Source organism: Manis pentadactyla, chromosome 2, assembly GCF_030020395.1.
Source record: "Manis pentadactyla isolate mManPen7 chromosome 2, mManPen7.hap1, whole genome shotgun sequence".
Lineage (NCBI taxonomy): Eukaryota > Metazoa > Chordata > Mammalia > Pholidota > Manidae > Manis > Manis pentadactyla.
The window spans coordinates 212,743,888-212,762,158 of NC_080020.1; the positions used below are offsets into that span (position 1 = coordinate 212,743,888).

Consider the following 18,271-nt stretch of genomic DNA (forward strand, 5'->3'; position numbering starts at 1 on the left):
TGTTTTAGTAAAGGACAGGAATGTTCCCACCAGCCTTCTTGTTCCTAAAGCCATATTAACTGATTTCAGAAAAGATATATGTCTAAGGGGAGAATAGTTCCTGGCTGGACATATTCAGTTTAGAATTCAAAGCTGTAATATTAACTACTCTGGGCAGGCTTATCTTTTCTTTTCTCAATCTAAAAAAGCATATTCAGCAGGCATGAGTGAGCTGAGGAATTTTTGTTTTGACAGCTTTGGGACATCTGAGAGACTGTATACAGAGCATTCCTAACCAGCCTAGAAAGACGTGTGTCCAAAACATATTCAGGAAAATGACTGATCAAGAGTGGGAAAAAATGAGAGGAAGCCCTCTTAAAATGAAATGTTTTATGAAGAGTAACCTCAGATGTAAAACCTCAGATGTCATAAGAGACCTCAGATCAACAGGACTTTAACCAGCCCATTTGAGTAGATGACTAGAATAATTTGGTCTGTGAGAAATTCATAGAAACTGTGAGCTGTCAGGGCGCACAGCTGTCTAGTCAAACAGCCTCATCTCACATGACAGAGGAAACCTAGAGAGGTCAGTGGTCTGCTCAGGGCCAGTGGCAAAGCTGAGATTCAAACCCAGGCCATCTGCTTGGCAGAGCCCGCATCAAACCCCTCCACAGCAGAGGCATGGTTCATAGTTTCTCAGTACTTGGGCTCCAAAGCATTTCCTCACATGTTGCTCCTGTCTATTGCTTTACCCACTCATCACTTTATTCCTTGGGGTTCTATCAGCCTAGCAGGTTTTTGCTATCCTAAGGGTTGAGTCAGTGTAGGGTCAGTACATCCTGGTGTGGATGGACCCACAGCTGGGCTCAGTCTAGCTGCCTCATGATCAACTGGACAGCTTCTTAAAAACAAGATTCTTGATCTAAGGACTGATAGGTTTGGAAGCTACAGGTCTTTCACTCACCTCCTTGTTGTCTGTTTAAATCTCCTTTGTGACACCCAAGCAAGCTGTCTTCTGGCCTCTGAAAGCAAAGTGCAGAAAGATGGAGGAGGAAACTCACGTTGGGATATGAGACATGGAATTCATTTACAGCTCTGATTCTTGTGAGTCTGTTATCTTCAGCCAATAAAAACCACTCTCCTTGATACTGTTTGTCATGTGAAAAATGGGAATGGTTGAGATTCCTAACTGACAGCATCAACTGTAAGAACTGACTTTGAGGACAGATTCCCATGTCTGGGAGCACAGATGCTTCACTCTGCCTTCTGAAGAGGAATGAGACCCATTCTAACGAGAGACCAGTAGCCTGCATTTTGGTGGCATGGTTCTATTTGCTAGAATGTTCTTCCTTAAAACTCCTTAAGTCCCTAGTTTTGACCTCTGGAACTTGAAAGTACCTAACATTTAACCATAATACTACCCAAACTGCGATTTAATCCTATGCAGCCCAGCTTCAAAATTCATGTAACTACATTAAAATAAGCAATACTAGTTCCCCACCTGCCTGTAATAACCTTATTCCTTCCTCTGTTTTTAATAAACTTCCTAGCTAAACTGTTACCATCTGTCAGAATTCTTTCATCCTTCAAGACAGAGCCCCAAAATTGCTTCCTCTGCGAGTCTCTGGTTCTCCAAGGCAGAAAGTCTCTCTTATTCTGTGTCCCCATGGCCTCATCATATCTACCTTCTATGAGAGTCGAACATGACCAAGTCCATCTCTCTCACTGGACTGAGTCCATGAAAGGCATATGGTCCTTGCTAGAGCAGCCTTTTATCTGCCTGTGTATTGAGATTGGCATCAGGGATGAACCCCATATTTACCTCCAACACCTAGCAGATGCCTCACCATCAGAGACAAGAAGAGTAAGTGGGGAGGATCATTTTCCATCTTCTGAGTTCAAGTCTTTCCATGACCAACAGCCTCCTCCAGTTATCATGGATGCCATATTGCTCAGAGCTCTCCTCCGCCTTCTGGCTTTGAGGATGATTTCATTTGGATGGATATCATGCTGAGCAGTGTACAAACTACTAGAGTTTTCTCCCATGTTCTCTGGAGTCTTATTCATTCTGCTCAAGAACCCATGTCCTACATGAATGCTCCTGGGAAATCTCAGGTGGAGAACTGGACCGAAAGCCCAATCTGGATTCTAGTCTCAGCTCTTTTACTTCTTCACTCCCTAGGCTGTGCCACTTTGACCAAGTCCCTTCACCCTCTTGAGCCTCAGTTTTCCTATCTGTAGAATGAGAAGGCTGGGCAGGTTAACTTTAAGTACCTGGGATTTTAATTATTTTTAATGTTCTGTTCTGGGAAGATGAGCGAAGTCCCATTGATTCCATCTGTAACCTTGCTATGGCCACAGATAAAAGAATTTAGCTTTCTGTGACTATCTCCCATCATTGTGGACATGCATGCACACACACACCCTCCTGAGATTCTGTTTAAGTAATTGATTGATTGAAGGAGACTTGTCCCTTCTTTGCTGCAGCTTGATTATAAGTGAGCTAAACAGATGTCTTGAATTGGGTGATTGGTTCCCAGATGCATTCCAGGGAGTAAGCTGGTGGGAACGAAGTGCATAATTTCAGTTCTGGGGCCCCATGACAAATGAATATTGGTTGTGGGAGGGGGTGGGCAGGGGCTAGATTTGCTACTTAGCCTTATGAATTGAGTGGCCAGATGTTGATGGCAGCTGGTGGATTAATATCATAGGTGACTGGTAGGCTAAGTGGCCCATTAGGAGGTAACCCAAAAGGGAGGAGTAGAAATCCCTACCATCTGATTCTGGGCTGGAAGTCGGGACTCCTGGGATTCTGCTGACCATCTGGCTGGAGCCAAGTTAGAGAGCTTGTTTGGGCCATCTTCCCAAAAGGGGAGAATGGTCTTAGAGTGGTTGAGATGAAAGAGACCTGAGAATCATTTTATTCCACCAATTCATTTTTCAGATGAGGAAACTGAGGTAGGTCTAGGGAGGTTCGATATTTGTTTGAAGTCACACCACAGAACCAGGCTAGAACCCAGCTTTTCTTCCTGAAGATCTAGTGTGACTTCACATCCAGAGACGCTTGATCAGCAAGTCAGAAAGCAGAGACTGAGGAAGAAGTTGCAGCAAGGTGTGGCATGGTTAAAGCTTTTGCCTTCAGAGCTGGACATGTGCCCTGTTAACCCCTCTTTGTCTTACCTTACCCCCAAAGCCACCTGAAAAGCAACAGCAATGACTGCCATTATTTAATAATAAACTGTGTGCAAGTCACAGCGCTAGGTGCTTAATGTACATATTGCATTTAATCCTCCTCACAATTCCCTGAGGCGGCCTCTGCTTTAATCCCCATTTTACAGATGAAAAAACTGAGGAACAGAGAGTTCAACAATTTGCCCTAAGATGAGCAGCTAAGTGACAGAGCTAAACTTTCACCTTGAGCAGCCTGACCCCGTGCAGTATCTGTGCTCCTCATTATTCCCCAGACCCCCTGGTGCCTCCTGAGGTTTTGATTTCAGACAGAGCAAGAGAGGAAGATACCTGTTCTAGTCAGCATCCCTCTGGTCCTCCAAGGTCAAATGAGTTCACCTCATCTCCAGATTCTTGGTGGTTAATCTGATGCACAGGGAGACCAATGTGGTAAGAACATCCATATATAGTATCTTATAGTTAAGAAAGCACTTCCACATTTATCACCTTACTTGATTGCACAGCAGATATTATTTCTGTCAGCATCATTATTGTGATAAATCTCTTGGGGTTATATATGAGGAAACCAAAGCTCAGATGGTTAAATGAATTGCCCAAAAGCACAAGACTGACTAGCGCAGAGCTAGGAGTTTCCAGAATTCTCTTTCCCCTTCACTCCTAGGCCCCTGCTTTGCCTCCCTCTGTTCTGCTGTGTGCACAGACCTGCTGTCCAGTGGGGAGCTTCCCTCAACCATCAGAAGCAGCTTGTTGGCAAAAGAGAGTCCAGGGCGAGAGAAGCCAGAAAGCCTTATTGGAGATTATTTGAACCATCAAATCATTGTGAGATATTTGAAACCTAACCGTGTGTTTTTTTGCTAAGTTATTCCAGAAAACATAGTCTGGATTTTTAAATAATTTTCCTAATTGTTTAAGGTTTTCTTTTTTCCCCACAGCTTATAATAATAATAATAATAATAGTCACAGAGTTAGGAAACAGATTTTAGTACCAGTTGTGCAGCCCACCCACTGTGCATCCTTTGGCAAGCTCCATCATATCTCTGGGTCTCAATTTCTTCATATCAGATGGTCCCCAAGGTCCCTCATGACCCTGAAGGTCAATGACTGGAAAGTTTTGGAGAATCCCTTGAGAAAAGGAGACCCTGCCTTTGCCTCAGGTTTGGTGGCAGCCAAGGGAATTCCCTTGAGCTGGATACAGTCCTGAATGACTGACAGTGTTTTGATATTGGTTTCTGGGGCTTTATATAATGAAGTGTAGCTTCACATATGAAGCTCCATTATATGACTTCTATAGGCCATCTGCAAGAGAATTGCTACCTGTACGTAATGCTTCATGTGGCTCTTGAATACACAAATTATGCTGTCAAGAATACATTGGCATTTGTTTATGTCATCCATGAAGCAATCCAGCCTCAGCTCAGATGTGCTAGTAAGCCAAGCCTGAGGAGGTACAGCTGGTGATTTAGTCTGACCCAGGCCTGGTGCTGCCTGGAGAGGATGGCCTTAGGAAAGGCTTAGGAAACTGCCAGAGAAATGCCCTCCACAATGTGTGTGAAGGACTCTCTGACCAGCCACATGACCATAGGTAAGTCTTTTCCCTTGCTTGGGTCTTGATTTGTCACCTGTCCAATGAGAGAAGTGATTGACCTCAAATGTCACTTTGAGCACTAACAAACTCTAACTCCGTAAATATCACCTAAAGGCAGACACTCTAACCTTCCCATGGTGTGACAAAATATTAAGGATATAGTCATCTGCTATCAGCTGAAATGCCCCACAACAAATAATGTTTCTTATGGTAAACAGGAAGCTGTGTTCAAAAAGGGCATAACTCTGCAAATTCTGAATCAGCTCGTGTGCGCTGGGGATTGACCCGTGCCAAGCACATGCATCATCTCATTGAATCCTCCCAGCAGCTCTGGGGGGGGGGTAGTCTTATCCTTGAGATGACTGAGGCTCAAAGAGAGGGAGAGAGTGCCCCACACATAGCTGACAGGTGGCAGAATTGGAGTCAAATCTCAGGTCTAGTGCTCTCTCCCTGAGAAACAATCATGGTGATGTTGAGGTCACTTAAAAGACGTATGGGCATAGACCCATAGGAAGAGGTTACAGGGCTGGGTGAGAACACAGAGACCATCATTCAGCATGTGAGTAGTGTCAGGCCAAGTGCGAAGGCCATCTGCATCCTGGAAGTTAAACATGGGGTTAGGATAAGAAGAGATAGGAAAATAACCCCAAGACAAAAATCACAATCGTGTTGCCGTATTTTAGATTAGCAGGAAACCTCATAGTTCTGTTTTCAAATATAGATCCCATGTCTGGGTATCCAGTTCTATAAACTTTCTCATGGGCCCCTTATGGCCATAGAAACCTTGTCCACCCAACCTTCAGTTCCCTCAACTGGAACCTCTACCCAAGAAACACAGCAGATAATCCTGGAAGATGTCAGAAACCTAGATGGGAACCTGGAGCCCCAGGTCTTACTGGACCTGTAGTCTTAGCTACCTGAGTCACACATCATGGGTAAAGACTTGGATCTTGGAATTGAATACTGTGACTCAATCATAGGTCCAACTTTATCAGGTAATATCAGGTCCTCCAAGGACAGCTCCAAAGCTCCAGCTCCCGTCCTGCCTCCAGCATGACCCTGCCTGTCTCCCCATGGTTCCTGTCCTGCCTCATGGCAGGCCTTGACCCTCACTGGTGACCCTGTGGTTCTGAATGAGGGGAGCTATTTCTGCTGCCTTTTCAAATTGCGATTTCCTGTTTGTGAGATACTGACATCAAGGCCTCAGGGGTCCCAGAAAGGGAGCAGGTCAGTGAAAGCCCATACAGTCACTTCCAGTCTAACTGAGATGTAACTCCATCCCCTTCTCTAAACCCCAGTGTCTTCATCTATCAGATGGGGGTAAGAATTATGCCTACTTTATAGGGATTAAATGAGATAATAATGTGAGGTGCCTGGCGTAGTGTCTGACCACAGTAAACCCTCAGTAATTGTTATCAATTATGCAAATACTTCCCCAAGACCTTCACATAGGCCCTGGGGCTCTCAGAGCTCAGGGCTCTTCTATATAGACACACCCAGTGCTGCTGGAGCCAAGAACATAAGTCTAACCCCAAGCTTGATCTCTGAAACACTTGTAATAAAAGATAAAATGAAGAAGGTGAAGTATCATGGGATTGCTGTGCATGGCATTCTCTTTTTTGTGACTGTTTTCATTCTGCAATATTTGCTTCCAAACCTCGTGGTGGGCCAAGACGGAGAGACGTCAACCAGTGGGTTCCTGTGGACATGTCCCAGGGCAGCTGCTCTTAAGCCCCCTGCTGCCCTGTGGTCACCTGGAAACCATCCAGCCTTGGAAAGGGTATCTTTAAAAGTAAAGGAGGTTGCTGATCCCCTAACCTGAAATGATTCAAAGAGACTGAAGAAATTAGTGGGAGGTCTCTGGGTTTCCAGGGTGAGGATCAAGAAAGCCCAAAAGGCCTTGATCCTAGGGATTGTTTTTGGAGCATAAAGTCAGTCTGGATTCAAAGGAAGACAGCTGAATTTTCTAAGCCCACCAGAGGGGAGACCTGAGGGTTTAAAGTACACTACATCCCCTATTACCCTTCTGTGGTGTTACAGACAGTGCCCAGAACTTTCATGCAATTTCTTTTATGCAGTTCAGTCTGGGAAAACACCATCTGCGCCCAGGTATTCAACACTGGCTTCCTAGGCACAGGCCTTGGGCATGACTGCTTTGGTAGTCTCACATCTCACACATTCCTAGAGGCTACGTTTCTGCCCCCAGATTTGGTGCCAAGGTAGGTGTGAGAAGAGAGAGCTGGGCATCTCTCTGGACAGGGCCACCACAGGTTTTTATGACCAGTTACTATAACATTCTTCTGAATGGCTGTGCTTTTTACTAGAATAATGTCTTGAAGCTAACTATAATGAATTCAGTGTTTGAAATGTACCTCATATTCTAGAAGGTTTCAGAATACAGGTACAGAGTGACAAAAGTGCCTGAACACACATACACATGCACAGGCATACTGATCCAGGACAGTCACCTGTAAAAGGAACCTAAGTTCCCTTAGTTCTCTAAGAATCTTGAGGTAAACCGAGTGTGATGCTCCTTCTGCCTCCTTCCATGGGGAGTGTGCTTCTAGGGATGGCAGCGAGCCCTCCTTTAGAAAGAGGCACTGTGAAAATGACTGATGGCCTGTAGGTTTGTTTGTGTTGGCTCAGGATGAGCCCTGTACAGTCACTTATCTTCAGAGATGGATGGCACCATAAAGTATGCATGCTCCATTTTTTTACATTTTTCAAATGCAGAAAACCAGACATAGAGAGGGGAGCAGACTTGCTGAGGTCCCTTGGCTGCTATGTTGCAGGACCAAGCCTGGAACCATCCTTCCTGCTCTACCAAGCAAGACCTTTCCCTTCACACTACTTGGTACTCCTCTCAGCAGGCATGCTGTTTCCAGAAGATTCCATTACTTTATCTTTCATCCGTGATGGAAGTGTATAGTAAGTGGGTAGCAGTGATTTTAACTGTGTGTTTGGGAAGTGTGTCTTTTTCTCATTGCTATTTTTCAATGTTAAATTTTTCCGAGTCCTAACAGGTACATAAAGTAAGTCTGAAATCTCCAGATCCTTCTGAAGGTCACAGTCACTTTGCAAAATGGGCCTGACACAAAGGAAATACAGATCTGTCCCCTTAGGGTAGTGCAGAAACCTTTGAGATATGAAGAAGTTGCAGACTTTGGGTCTAATAATAACCAAAATAAAATTTTTCATAGGTCTCTTATATATTATTTAATTTAATCTGTGGACCCTGCATTGAGATTCTGATGCTGTGGAGGGATGATAAGAAGTGCCTGGATCTTCATCATTATCCAGCCCTGGGTGAGATTCTGGTTCTACCTCAAGACAGTTCCTTGATCTTTGGACAAGTAGAGTAAACTTTCTGAGCCGCCGTTTCAGCATCTGTAGAGAGAAGACATCATTCACGTCTTAGTGTTTTTCTGCAGATTAAATAGAGTGACATAAGAAAAACACTTAGCACAGTCTCTGGCAGACAGCTGGGACTCAGTGAATGCTATTTTCCACCCTTCCCTCAGGTGTGAACCTGCCTCTGTGATCAGATTGGTTAAGACTGAACACTTGACTGAAGCCTTAATCCCTCCGAGTCTCATTTGTAAAATAGACTATACAGTCCCTACTTCACAGGAACTGAGTCAAAGAAGAGTTAAAGAGAGGGATTCAAGAAGCACCCTAAGTCTAGAACCTCAGAAAGTCCCAAGGGAAAATGGGACTGAACTGGTGTTTTTAGAGAAGACAAGTCCCAGGTATTAATGTTTCAAAAGCACTGAAAGAAACCTGTCTTAATGTCTTATGAGAAATCAAACCAGATTGTAGAAAAGCCCAATTCATTTCCCCAAAATGAGCAATAATAATGTTAACTCCATTCCTATTTAAAGCCAAAGAGTACAGCTTTGACAGCTAAAGGTAGGCTGCCTTGAAGCAAGAATTTAAAGATGAACCCATTTGATAATTGGAGTATCTGCTGAGCCTGTCTCACTAGGCAGGGTCTGGTCCAAACATAGCTGATTATCAGACTCTCCAGAGTTCAAAAATCTCAGAACTGATGATGCTTGAAGCTGGGATTATATGTTCTGTTGTCTGTTTGTCTAATATGCACACAGAGCACATTTTCCAGGTAGTGCCTGAGCTGGCACACCATACCTCTATTCCAAATAGAAAAAGGATGACTTTAATTGGAGGAGAACAATCACAATAGAGAATGACCCATAGAAATCAAAGCTTTGGGAAAGGCACCCATAGCTGTCTATGTGGGATGAGGGTGGCCAGCAGCTTTTCTCCCATCCCTTGACTTGATCATTTGTTAATGGGAATGGATCTTTCTGACCCTCCCCCAAAAAGCCAGGGTTAGTGGCTTTGCTATACCTTTCATTATAAGGATAGCTTTTGTGCTACAAAATAAAACATGTTGAATCAACTTTCTCCTTGCATTCTGCTATCAAAATCATGTGCCTGGCAAGCAAGTCTTAAAGATTAAGCCAGCCTACAATTCACGGACACCAACTCATGCAGCAGCTCAGCCCCCAGAGGCAGGTAGAAAGTCTTCGAGGTTGATAAAATACGTAGGCAGCAAGTGGCATGTCAACGCAAACGAGGCTAGCTCTGCCTGTTTCAGCTTGCCATTATAAAGGTGAATTGTCTGAATCATGAAAGGGTGAGTGATATTAACCTTAGGACCAGAAGAATAGCAGCTCCAAGAGAGCAGCTGGTACATAAATCTCTACTGACCCAAGAAACAGAAAGAGACTTAATAGAAGTATAATTGAAGGATTTTTTTCTTTCCCCCAAACTTAGTTTGGCTAGTGTCAGTGGGAATTATTTTACTCCCATTCCAGGGCAGGGCCAGCAGCTTAAGGATGAGACTAAAGGACAATCCAGTGACAACTGGCTGCCTGCCATAGCACTGGCCCCACCTCCTCTGTGTTCTGAATTCCCAGCACCAGACACATCTTGGAGATCAAGGTAGCAAGAGCCCCAGAAGCAGCTGTTAAAATGTACAATGATAATTGAGAGTCAGCATCCATTAGCACCAACACACAGATTGCTGTATTAAATTAGCTATTACCCTTCTGAGAGCAAGGACTTTGGAATCTTAAAAAGTCAAATCAAGAAGGAGCTTTAGAAAATATCTAGTCTAGGTCTTATTTTGTATTTGAGGAACTTGAGGCCCAGAGAGGTTAAGTGACTTGTTCGAGGGAACCAGCAAATCAGTGGCTGAGCCGGGGCTGGAACCCAGGTATCATTGGGTACTTGTTCCTACAATCATCTAGTGTAAACCCCTTGTTTTTCAGATGAGGGGATCAAGTTCCACCTATGAGAAGAGACTGGCTGAGCCTGGGCACCAACCAGATTCCCCAGATTCCCAGTCCAGTGGGTCATCCTTTATTTCACACACTCCCTTTCTTCACACCCCATGGCTGAGGGCAACATGGAAGTAAAGGGTGGATGAATGACTCGCATTTGGCACATTCTGTTGGCCCGTCAGCAAGCATTGAGCGCTTAACCAGGTACAAAATACTTCAGGCACTATAGGCAATGCACAATGGGAAAGGAAGGGAAAAGAGATGATGCGTAGATCCTAAAAGCAGGGCATCCTAAAAACATGGAATGATTTGCATACAAGGATGACTCCCCACAAAGAAGCCCAGAAAAGGGCCATATGAAGTCCCAGGGCATGGCCTCCTCCTTCCTTCTCCCTCTCTCTCCTTACCCAACGACCTTCCCCACTTCCTCCCCATGAGAGAAGAAACCCGGATCAGCTGTCATAGCCTTGGCCCTCTTCTCTGGAGGGGAGGTGAAAGGGTAACTGATAGGGCTGGCCGACAGACACAGCTGTGAGACCAGGCGTTTCCTTAGGCCTTCTCTTCTTAGTTGAGGCAGGACCTGCCTAGGATTTTTCCTGAACATTGACAGTGGAGCAGGCTCATTTATACAGATAGTATCTTATCATCCTAGTTCTTACAGCAAACTCCAGAGATAGATACTATCATCCCCAATGTACAAATGAGGAAACTTGAGACCAGAGAGGTTGGTTTTCTTGTCTGGAGTCACCCAGCTAGTAAATGGCAGAGCCAGACTCTTGACTTCAGGCCCTCTCTGTGTCACCAGGTAAGCTCACAGGATGCAGAGCTTCTCATGGTCCAGCCGGTTAGCACTTTTTTACCTGCCTTCTCTGAAGACTCCTCCCATAGTCTGACTTATACAAAGAACACCTTTTTTCTCCTAGTCCCTTTTTCACCAATATGGAGCCCAGCTGTCTGCGGAATGGACAACTCACCACACCTGGACTGGGTGGAGGTTGTGGATGAGATGAAGGCCAGCTTCCTGGCATGGAGGAATGGGGCTGGAAGGTCACGTCTGGGAAACACTGGCCCCACTGACCACTGGCTGCCGTTGCAGGTCTGGAGTGCAGCTTTGACTTCCCCTGTGAGCTGGAGTATTCCCCTCCCCTGCATGATGTCGGGAACCAGAGCTGGTCCTGGCGCCGCGTCCCCTCTGAGGAGGCCTCCCAGATGGACCTGCTGGATGGGCCCGAGGCAGAGCATTCCAGGGAGACGCCCAGAGGTAAGGGTGGAGGCCGCTGCAAAATGTCCTGGATGGGCCAGGGCGGGGCTGGGATGTCTATTTCTGTTTGCAGTTTTGAGGCTTCCTCATCCCTGCTCTGTGCTGTTTCCTTTGAAAACTGCTTTTGACATCTGCGCCTGTCCATGTCTTCCTGGGCTGTGCAAGGAAGGGGAGGATGCAAGTCCAATTTCAAGCTCAGTCCAACCCTTTACTCTCTTACCAAGTAAAGGGAATGGGATTTCATAACTCTCTTTCACACATTGTCCAGTATAAGATATAGGAGAAAGTGCTGGTCTGTCCATTTGGAATAGAGTTGCCAGATAAAATACAGGACATCCAGTTAAATTTGAGCTTTAAGTAAACAACAAATGATGTTTTAGTATGTCTCATGCAATAGGACATATGCATACTTAAAAATTATTCCAATTATACTAAAATTTTCAAGTGTAATTGAGTGTGTCCTGCATTTTTATTTGCTAAATCTGGCAGTCCTAATGTGGGAAGGTATTGTATAATTTGGTTAGATGTTAGTTGCAAAGCCATTAATGAATATTTAGGCTGCATATTAACTTTGCAAGATGCTTTCGGTGGTCTGAGCTATTTATGAACATCCCCTTCTTAATTATCAGGGACAGGAAAAGGTATGCCCTGGAAAAGAGTGGGTGCTTGTTAAATATTTGTAGAGTTTTTAGAGAAAGAGATGTGGGGACACTAAGCCCTAGTCCAGCACTGGGAGAAAATAAATGGCCTTCAGGTCTTGCTAAGGCAAATGTGAGAGCACCGAACTTCTTGGACCTGCAAAACTCTGCTGACCCAGAATTGACAGCCTATGTTTCTGGCTTTTAGGAAGAAATAATAACGGACATGGTAATAGATTTACTGGACATCCAGAGGAACATTTTCAATTTGCAATTTGCAAAGCCCTTCCACCTACACTGTCTCACTGGATTCCAGGGTGTGAGGGAGCCAGGGCAGGTGAAAAAGCTAGGGCTCAGAAAGGGGAAGCGACTTGCTAAGGATCACACAGCATGTACCTGGGGGTCCGGGTCCAGATGCCTGGCTGTCGGTAAGTCCTAGACAAGGACACTTTCCACCACACTGTGTTTCTGTCTTTGTAGCAAAAGCTATGGCAGGAGCCTGCCCTGGGCCCAGTTCTTGGGCATGAGGGCGTGATTAGCTCAGGCTCACAGAGAGCCAACAGGAACAGGGCTTAAGTAAGCTCATGGGGGAGGCTGGAGGTGGCACAAAAATAACTGATGCCCTCTGGCTTCTCCATCAGCCTCGAGCCCTGATCTGTGAGGCACCTTTCCTTTCTACACACTCTCCGAGGCTGACCTTTCGCGCTTTTATGACTCTCTTGTAATTGCTTCACCTTGATTTATAGTTTAAGCTGCTTTCACCTGGATACTGATGTGTACTGGGGGTGAGGGGGTGTAGGATGAGTGACTCTTAATCCAATACTACATCCAAATCTTCTGGAGAACTTATAAAAAGTATTGCCTATGCTGCAAAGCCTGAGATTCAGATTCAGTAGATCTGAGATGCAACGTATAAGTCTATATTTTTCATTCTGTCATAAAATGTAGCATATGCAAAAAAGTAGGTATAACATATATGCATGGATTAAAGGTTGTGATAAAATCAACACATGTGCTCTTATCACCAAGTGTAAGGATTTGAATGTCAGGTCCCTTTACAACCCCTTCTGTCCCCTACTTAGATCAAAATTCTCTCCCTCCCCTTGGAGGTAACCACTATCCTACATTTCGTGTTAAGCATTCATTTACTTCTCTTAGGGCCTTACCCCTTATGTTCATAGCTGCAAACAACATACTGATTAAGTTGATATGGAATAATATTGTTTTGTGATTTGTCCGTTTGGAGGCATGTACCTGTGGTGCATTTGGTTCTGAATCCATTGCATGAAAACACCACAATTCTTCTCTTCTGCTGTCGTTAGACATATGGGTTGTTTCCAGGTTTCTGCTATTACCAACAACACCACTGTAAGCATTTTTGTACACACGTCTTGGTATGTTTGCATATCCAAGAGTTTCTCTAGAGCACAGACCTAGGATGGAATTGCTTGGTCACTCGGTACAGCTTCCAGTTGGATAAATAATGCCAATCTATTTTCCAAAATGGGGATATATTAGTATTCCTCCCCAGAGCTTACATCCTCAACAGTACTAAGTATTGTCAGACTATGTCATTTTTGTCCATCTGCTGGGTGAAATACAGTTTCTCATTGAAGTTAAGTGTCCAGAAGTCTGTTTTATTCTATTGTATGTTTTTATAAGTTTCTCAGGTGACTCTGAGGCATAGCTGTCTTGTTGTTGTCTTTGTTGTACTGTTGATGTGGCCCCCTCCCCTCTTACTCTACTCCGCCTGCCCTAGGGATATCTCTGGATGCCAGTTCTTACCTTCTAGAGATAGTCCTGCCAGTACATGCCGTTTTGGTCATTGCAGAGTTCTTTTATTTGATAACTATTAAATCGATCACATTCAGTGGTATCGGGAGAGAGGGACAAGCGACAACTATCCACACTTTGTGGAGTCAGACTTTGTAACTTTGAAAGTTGGTGCTTTTAAGTGTTTAAGCAATTTTTAAAACAATGCCAATAGATTGTGCACCACCACTCTCTGACATGTCTCTTCTCCTCTGTCCTCTATCTTATGATTCCTGGTATCTGCATTTTCCACTGAGTGCTGTGAGAAAGAAACAAAAGGAAGAAGGAGAGGAGGGAAGGAAGAAATAAACACTTACTTCTCACTGTCCTTGAGTGTGGAAATATACTGATGCCTTCATGTTTTTATAAAGCTGCAGCCCACGGGCCGGGATATGCTCTGAATGGGAACCTCTTCTCAGTAGATGAATTATTCACATTGGAATAGACATTTTTTAGCAAGTGTTGCCAACTTCCTTCTCTCTGAAAAACGTTGCTGTTCCCAACATGGTAGCATGTCTCATCACTAAGGGCAGTGATGTGAAAATGATGGCAAAGGCCGTTGTGGATACATTAGTTCAGTTTATCAAGTTCTTTAGTGAACTGACACATCCAGATATAACTAGGGGGAATCTCACCACTGTCAGAAGCTTGTATTTATTTTTCCTGTGTCTAATGGAGGATCTATGCTCACACAGACTTGATCAGTCTTAGAAATAAGGGAACAGTCCCCAGCCTGTGTAGGGACACTTGGCAGATGTCACTGAGAGGTGTTCAGAACTTCTACTCATGGGCTTCTCATTGCTTTTTGAGTCAACTGATTACACCATTACCTGTTCCCTGAAATGGGGTTGCTCCTCATGAAACAGGCTGATGTACCTTAATGTCCCTTGACCTTCAGGGAAAGAGGTGAAGAGAGAGAAAATGACCTGTCCAATCTGCACAGTGGCAGAGCAAGGACCTACATCCCAATCCTAACTCCCCACTCTCAAGAGTCTCATTATCTCTGTCATTTTGGCAGAAAGAATGCTGATGGTGGAGATAAGGAGTGTTGGGTGCCCTTTAGGGTAGTGTAGTAAGTGGAGGGTTTTTTTTAACCCACCATTTATTGGTTGGATGGTATTTAGAATCTATTGCAGTATTTTTTGTCAGGGGATGTTGAAGGGCCAGAAAGAGGCAGTGAGATAATACCAATCACAGATAATGAACTGTAAGAGTATAAATTCTGAATGATTTTAATTTATGGCCCCTGTAGCTGAGAATAATAAGGGAAATACAATTCAGAGCAGCAAGATAATAAAAAGTGATGATCTTGATGGAACATAATATTATAAATTAATAAAATCTTGAGAAATCATCAGGCTGAGACACTCTGTGACGTTTTAGCAAGTGCCAGGGGCATGCTGGATTTCTGCTACTTCCGGTGTTTTGGAATGCTGTTAAGAGAACATATTTTTCTCCTTTAACAAGACAAGATTTTGCTCTCTAGCATGAACCCTAGCTTTAAAATAGAAAACACACTGCCGGCTCCTCCAAAAGCCGCTCCCCACGCCCTCACTTGCAAGCATTCACAGGGAGAATGGGAGTAGCCTTGGCGGGCAGTGGCTGACATTCTTCCTGTGCTCAACCTCCTAACTCAGCTCTCTTTGGAGCACTGCTTTGCAATTTGTTTTGTTTTTGGTGGAGGGCCTGGACGCAGCTCTGTTACTGGGAGTCTTCTGTTTATCAAGGTGGTTTAGTTTTCAGAATGTTGAGGAGCACTGTCCCGGAGCTCTGGAGCGGCTGACGCTGCTGTCACGGAGGACAGGGGCGCTGTGATGATGGGGTTGGGTCATCAGCCTTCTGCTGAGCTCCTGTTGTGCCCTTGTGTTAGTTCCTTGTAGCTGCTGTGATAAAGTATCACAAACTGGGCAGCTTTAAACGACAGAAATTCATTTTCTCCCAGTGCTGGAAGCCAGCAGTCTGAAATCAAGATGTTGGCAGGGTTGGAACCTTCTGGAGGCACTGCAGAAAAATCCATTCCATGCCTCTTTCCTAGCCTCTGCTGGTTGATGGTTATCTGTGGTGGTCCTTTGCTTGTAGGTGCATCGCTCCAGTCTCTGCCTCCCTCTTCACATGGCGTTGTCCTCTGTGTCCCTGTGTGTCAAATCTGTCTCTAATAGGGACACATGTCACTGGACTTAAGGCCCACCTTAAATGCAGCATGATCTCATCCCAAGATTCTTAATTATATCTGCAAAGACCCTGTGTCCAAATAAGGTCACCTTCTCAGGTACCAGAGATTAGGACTTGGGCCTGTCTTTTGAGGACCACTATTCAACCGACTACTCATGGATTTTTCTTTGCTTGTGCGATTGGCGTGCGAGTCTTGTGTGTCTCTCCCTGCAGCTGTGAACTGCGGGTTCTTAGACCCTTCAGGGAGTTAGGTTGTGTGGGTTCAGAGGAGCCCAGATTGATACCAGCATTTCTCATCCTTCCTTCCATTCTTTTCAGTATTCTTAAAAGCATCCTTGAACACCTCTCAAGTGGGGTAGCTGGAACCTAGAACCTGGGTCACATTTTGAGCTGCAAATGCAGCCTTGATGGGAAATTTCTCTCAGGATACAGCCCCCTTTATACCTCCAGTCACTGGAGGCTGCAGCTGGGTGAAGGAGTTCGTTCTAAGTCTCATGCTCTGACCCTTGAACCCCTGAGGTGTTGATAGGCAATTGGAGTGATGAAAGCCTGCCCAGCACTTCCTCCTTCATCCAGTAAAACTTATCATTTGCCACCCATTTCTGCCCTCAGGCTTATTGACTGATTGACTGGGACCTTATAAATGAGCCTCTTTAATCATTGATACCTACATGTAAGTGAGTTTACAATTCTTGCTGAAGAGCAAGTTCCATAGATAAGGAAGTGGAGGAGAAGGCATGAGGACTAACTGTCCGAGAGAGGCAGCTGGGAGGACCTTCAGGGCTGGAGAGTCATGGAGAGCTTGAGCTCAAGCTTTACCCTAAAGCAACCCTCTTGTTCCTGCCTCACCCCGCTGCAGAGGCAAAATGTGCGAGTGCAGGCCCCAAGTCAGGCAGTACAGCCCCAGGGCTTAGTGGTCACCTGTGAGGCGACCCGGTTAATGGAAGAGTCCGTAACTGCTCACCTGGCTTTGTATCAGCAGCCTTTAGCAAAGACCCTGGTTTTAGGAGGATGCTGAAGCTGGGAGAGCGGTCAGGAGAGATGGGAAAACTGGAAAAGAAGAAAAGTGTTCTTAGAATCACACATACACACACACACACTTCAGGACAAAACAATGTTCCTTTCTTTTTATTTGTTTCAAACAGCATGATCCAAACTGGAACAGTCTATGCCAAGCGTTCTTGGGCGCCAGCCCCCAGAAGCTCCCTTCCTTTACTGCTCACTCCATCTGCTACGAAGCTTCTTTTTCAATGGTCTCTAAACTCTGTTACTTTATGTCTTATCAGTACAATATTTCTGAGCATGCACCCTCACTGGGTATATATTTACCAATTCTATGTATGTATTTGGTCCTAACTGTACAATACTGCTGGTAAGGCTCATTTTCTTTCTTTCTTCTTATATAAAAATAATCATGGACATACTTTGGACACCAGTGCAGGGGCATCTGCCCTTTATAAATGATGTCAGACTTCCAGGTTCACTAAAGCATGTCACCCAGCCCCAGGGTCACTGATGTCTCTGTCCTTCTCAGAACTTCTAAGAAGCCTCCTGGGCAGGATTCTCCCTGCACCCTCATGGCCCATCACCTGGGCTGTGCCGGCTGAGCACCCCTTCCCTGAGAAAGCCTCTGGACAGGTCTCGCTCTAGTGGCCTCTCTGACTCATAGGTTTCAAAGATGACTGAGTCTCTTTTCTCTTTTCTCAGACTTTACATAGTTGAGAGAGGAAAGGAATCACATCTGGGCTGAGGGCTACTAACCCTCAAGAACCAAAAAATACCTTTCTCTGTAGACTACCTGGCAGGCCTACGCAATAGGTATTTATATTATTTCAAATATTTCCTCCTGGTTTATCTAAAAAACTATTTCAGTGATGTTGTTTGTAGTGGTGGAAAACTAGAAATCATTTAAATGCTCAAACAATAAGGAATTAGTTAAATAAAAAATAATATACTAAATATTATGTCACCATTTCATTTATGCTATGTAAAAATATTTAATAATGTGGGAAAATATTCAAGGGCCTGTCATTAGATTTTTTTAAAGACAGGGTAAGTAATATGTGTAATATAACTTGTTTTGTAAGAGAGAAAATTATGTAAATACATAAGGAAAAAAGTCTAAAAGGAAATACATTGAAATAGTGGCAGAGGTTATTTCTAGATGACTGAATTATCAAGGATTTTTGTTTTCTCTATTTGCTTTTGAGGTTTTCCAGTTTTGAGTCCATGAACATGTATTACTTTTATAATAAGATAAAATGTATTATTTTTTAATACATGGGGATCAAAAATTCTTGTTTGCAGCTATGTTCTGTTGAATTATTAA

General features: G+C 44.3%; 1 protein-coding gene across 1 annotated transcript in view; it reads left to right on the plus strand.

Annotated features, from left to right (window-relative positions):
• The window catches only part of ALK (ALK receptor tyrosine kinase), a 676,956-nt gene that overhangs the window by 220,721 nt on the left and 437,964 nt on the right, over positions 1-18,271 (plus strand). Inside the window, exon 3 of the mRNA XM_036903608.2 lies at positions 11,156-11,320. Within this exon, the coding sequence (XP_036759503.2) occupies positions 11,156-11,320 (165 nt within the window). The remainder of the gene's footprint in view (positions 1-11,155; positions 11,321-18,271) is intronic.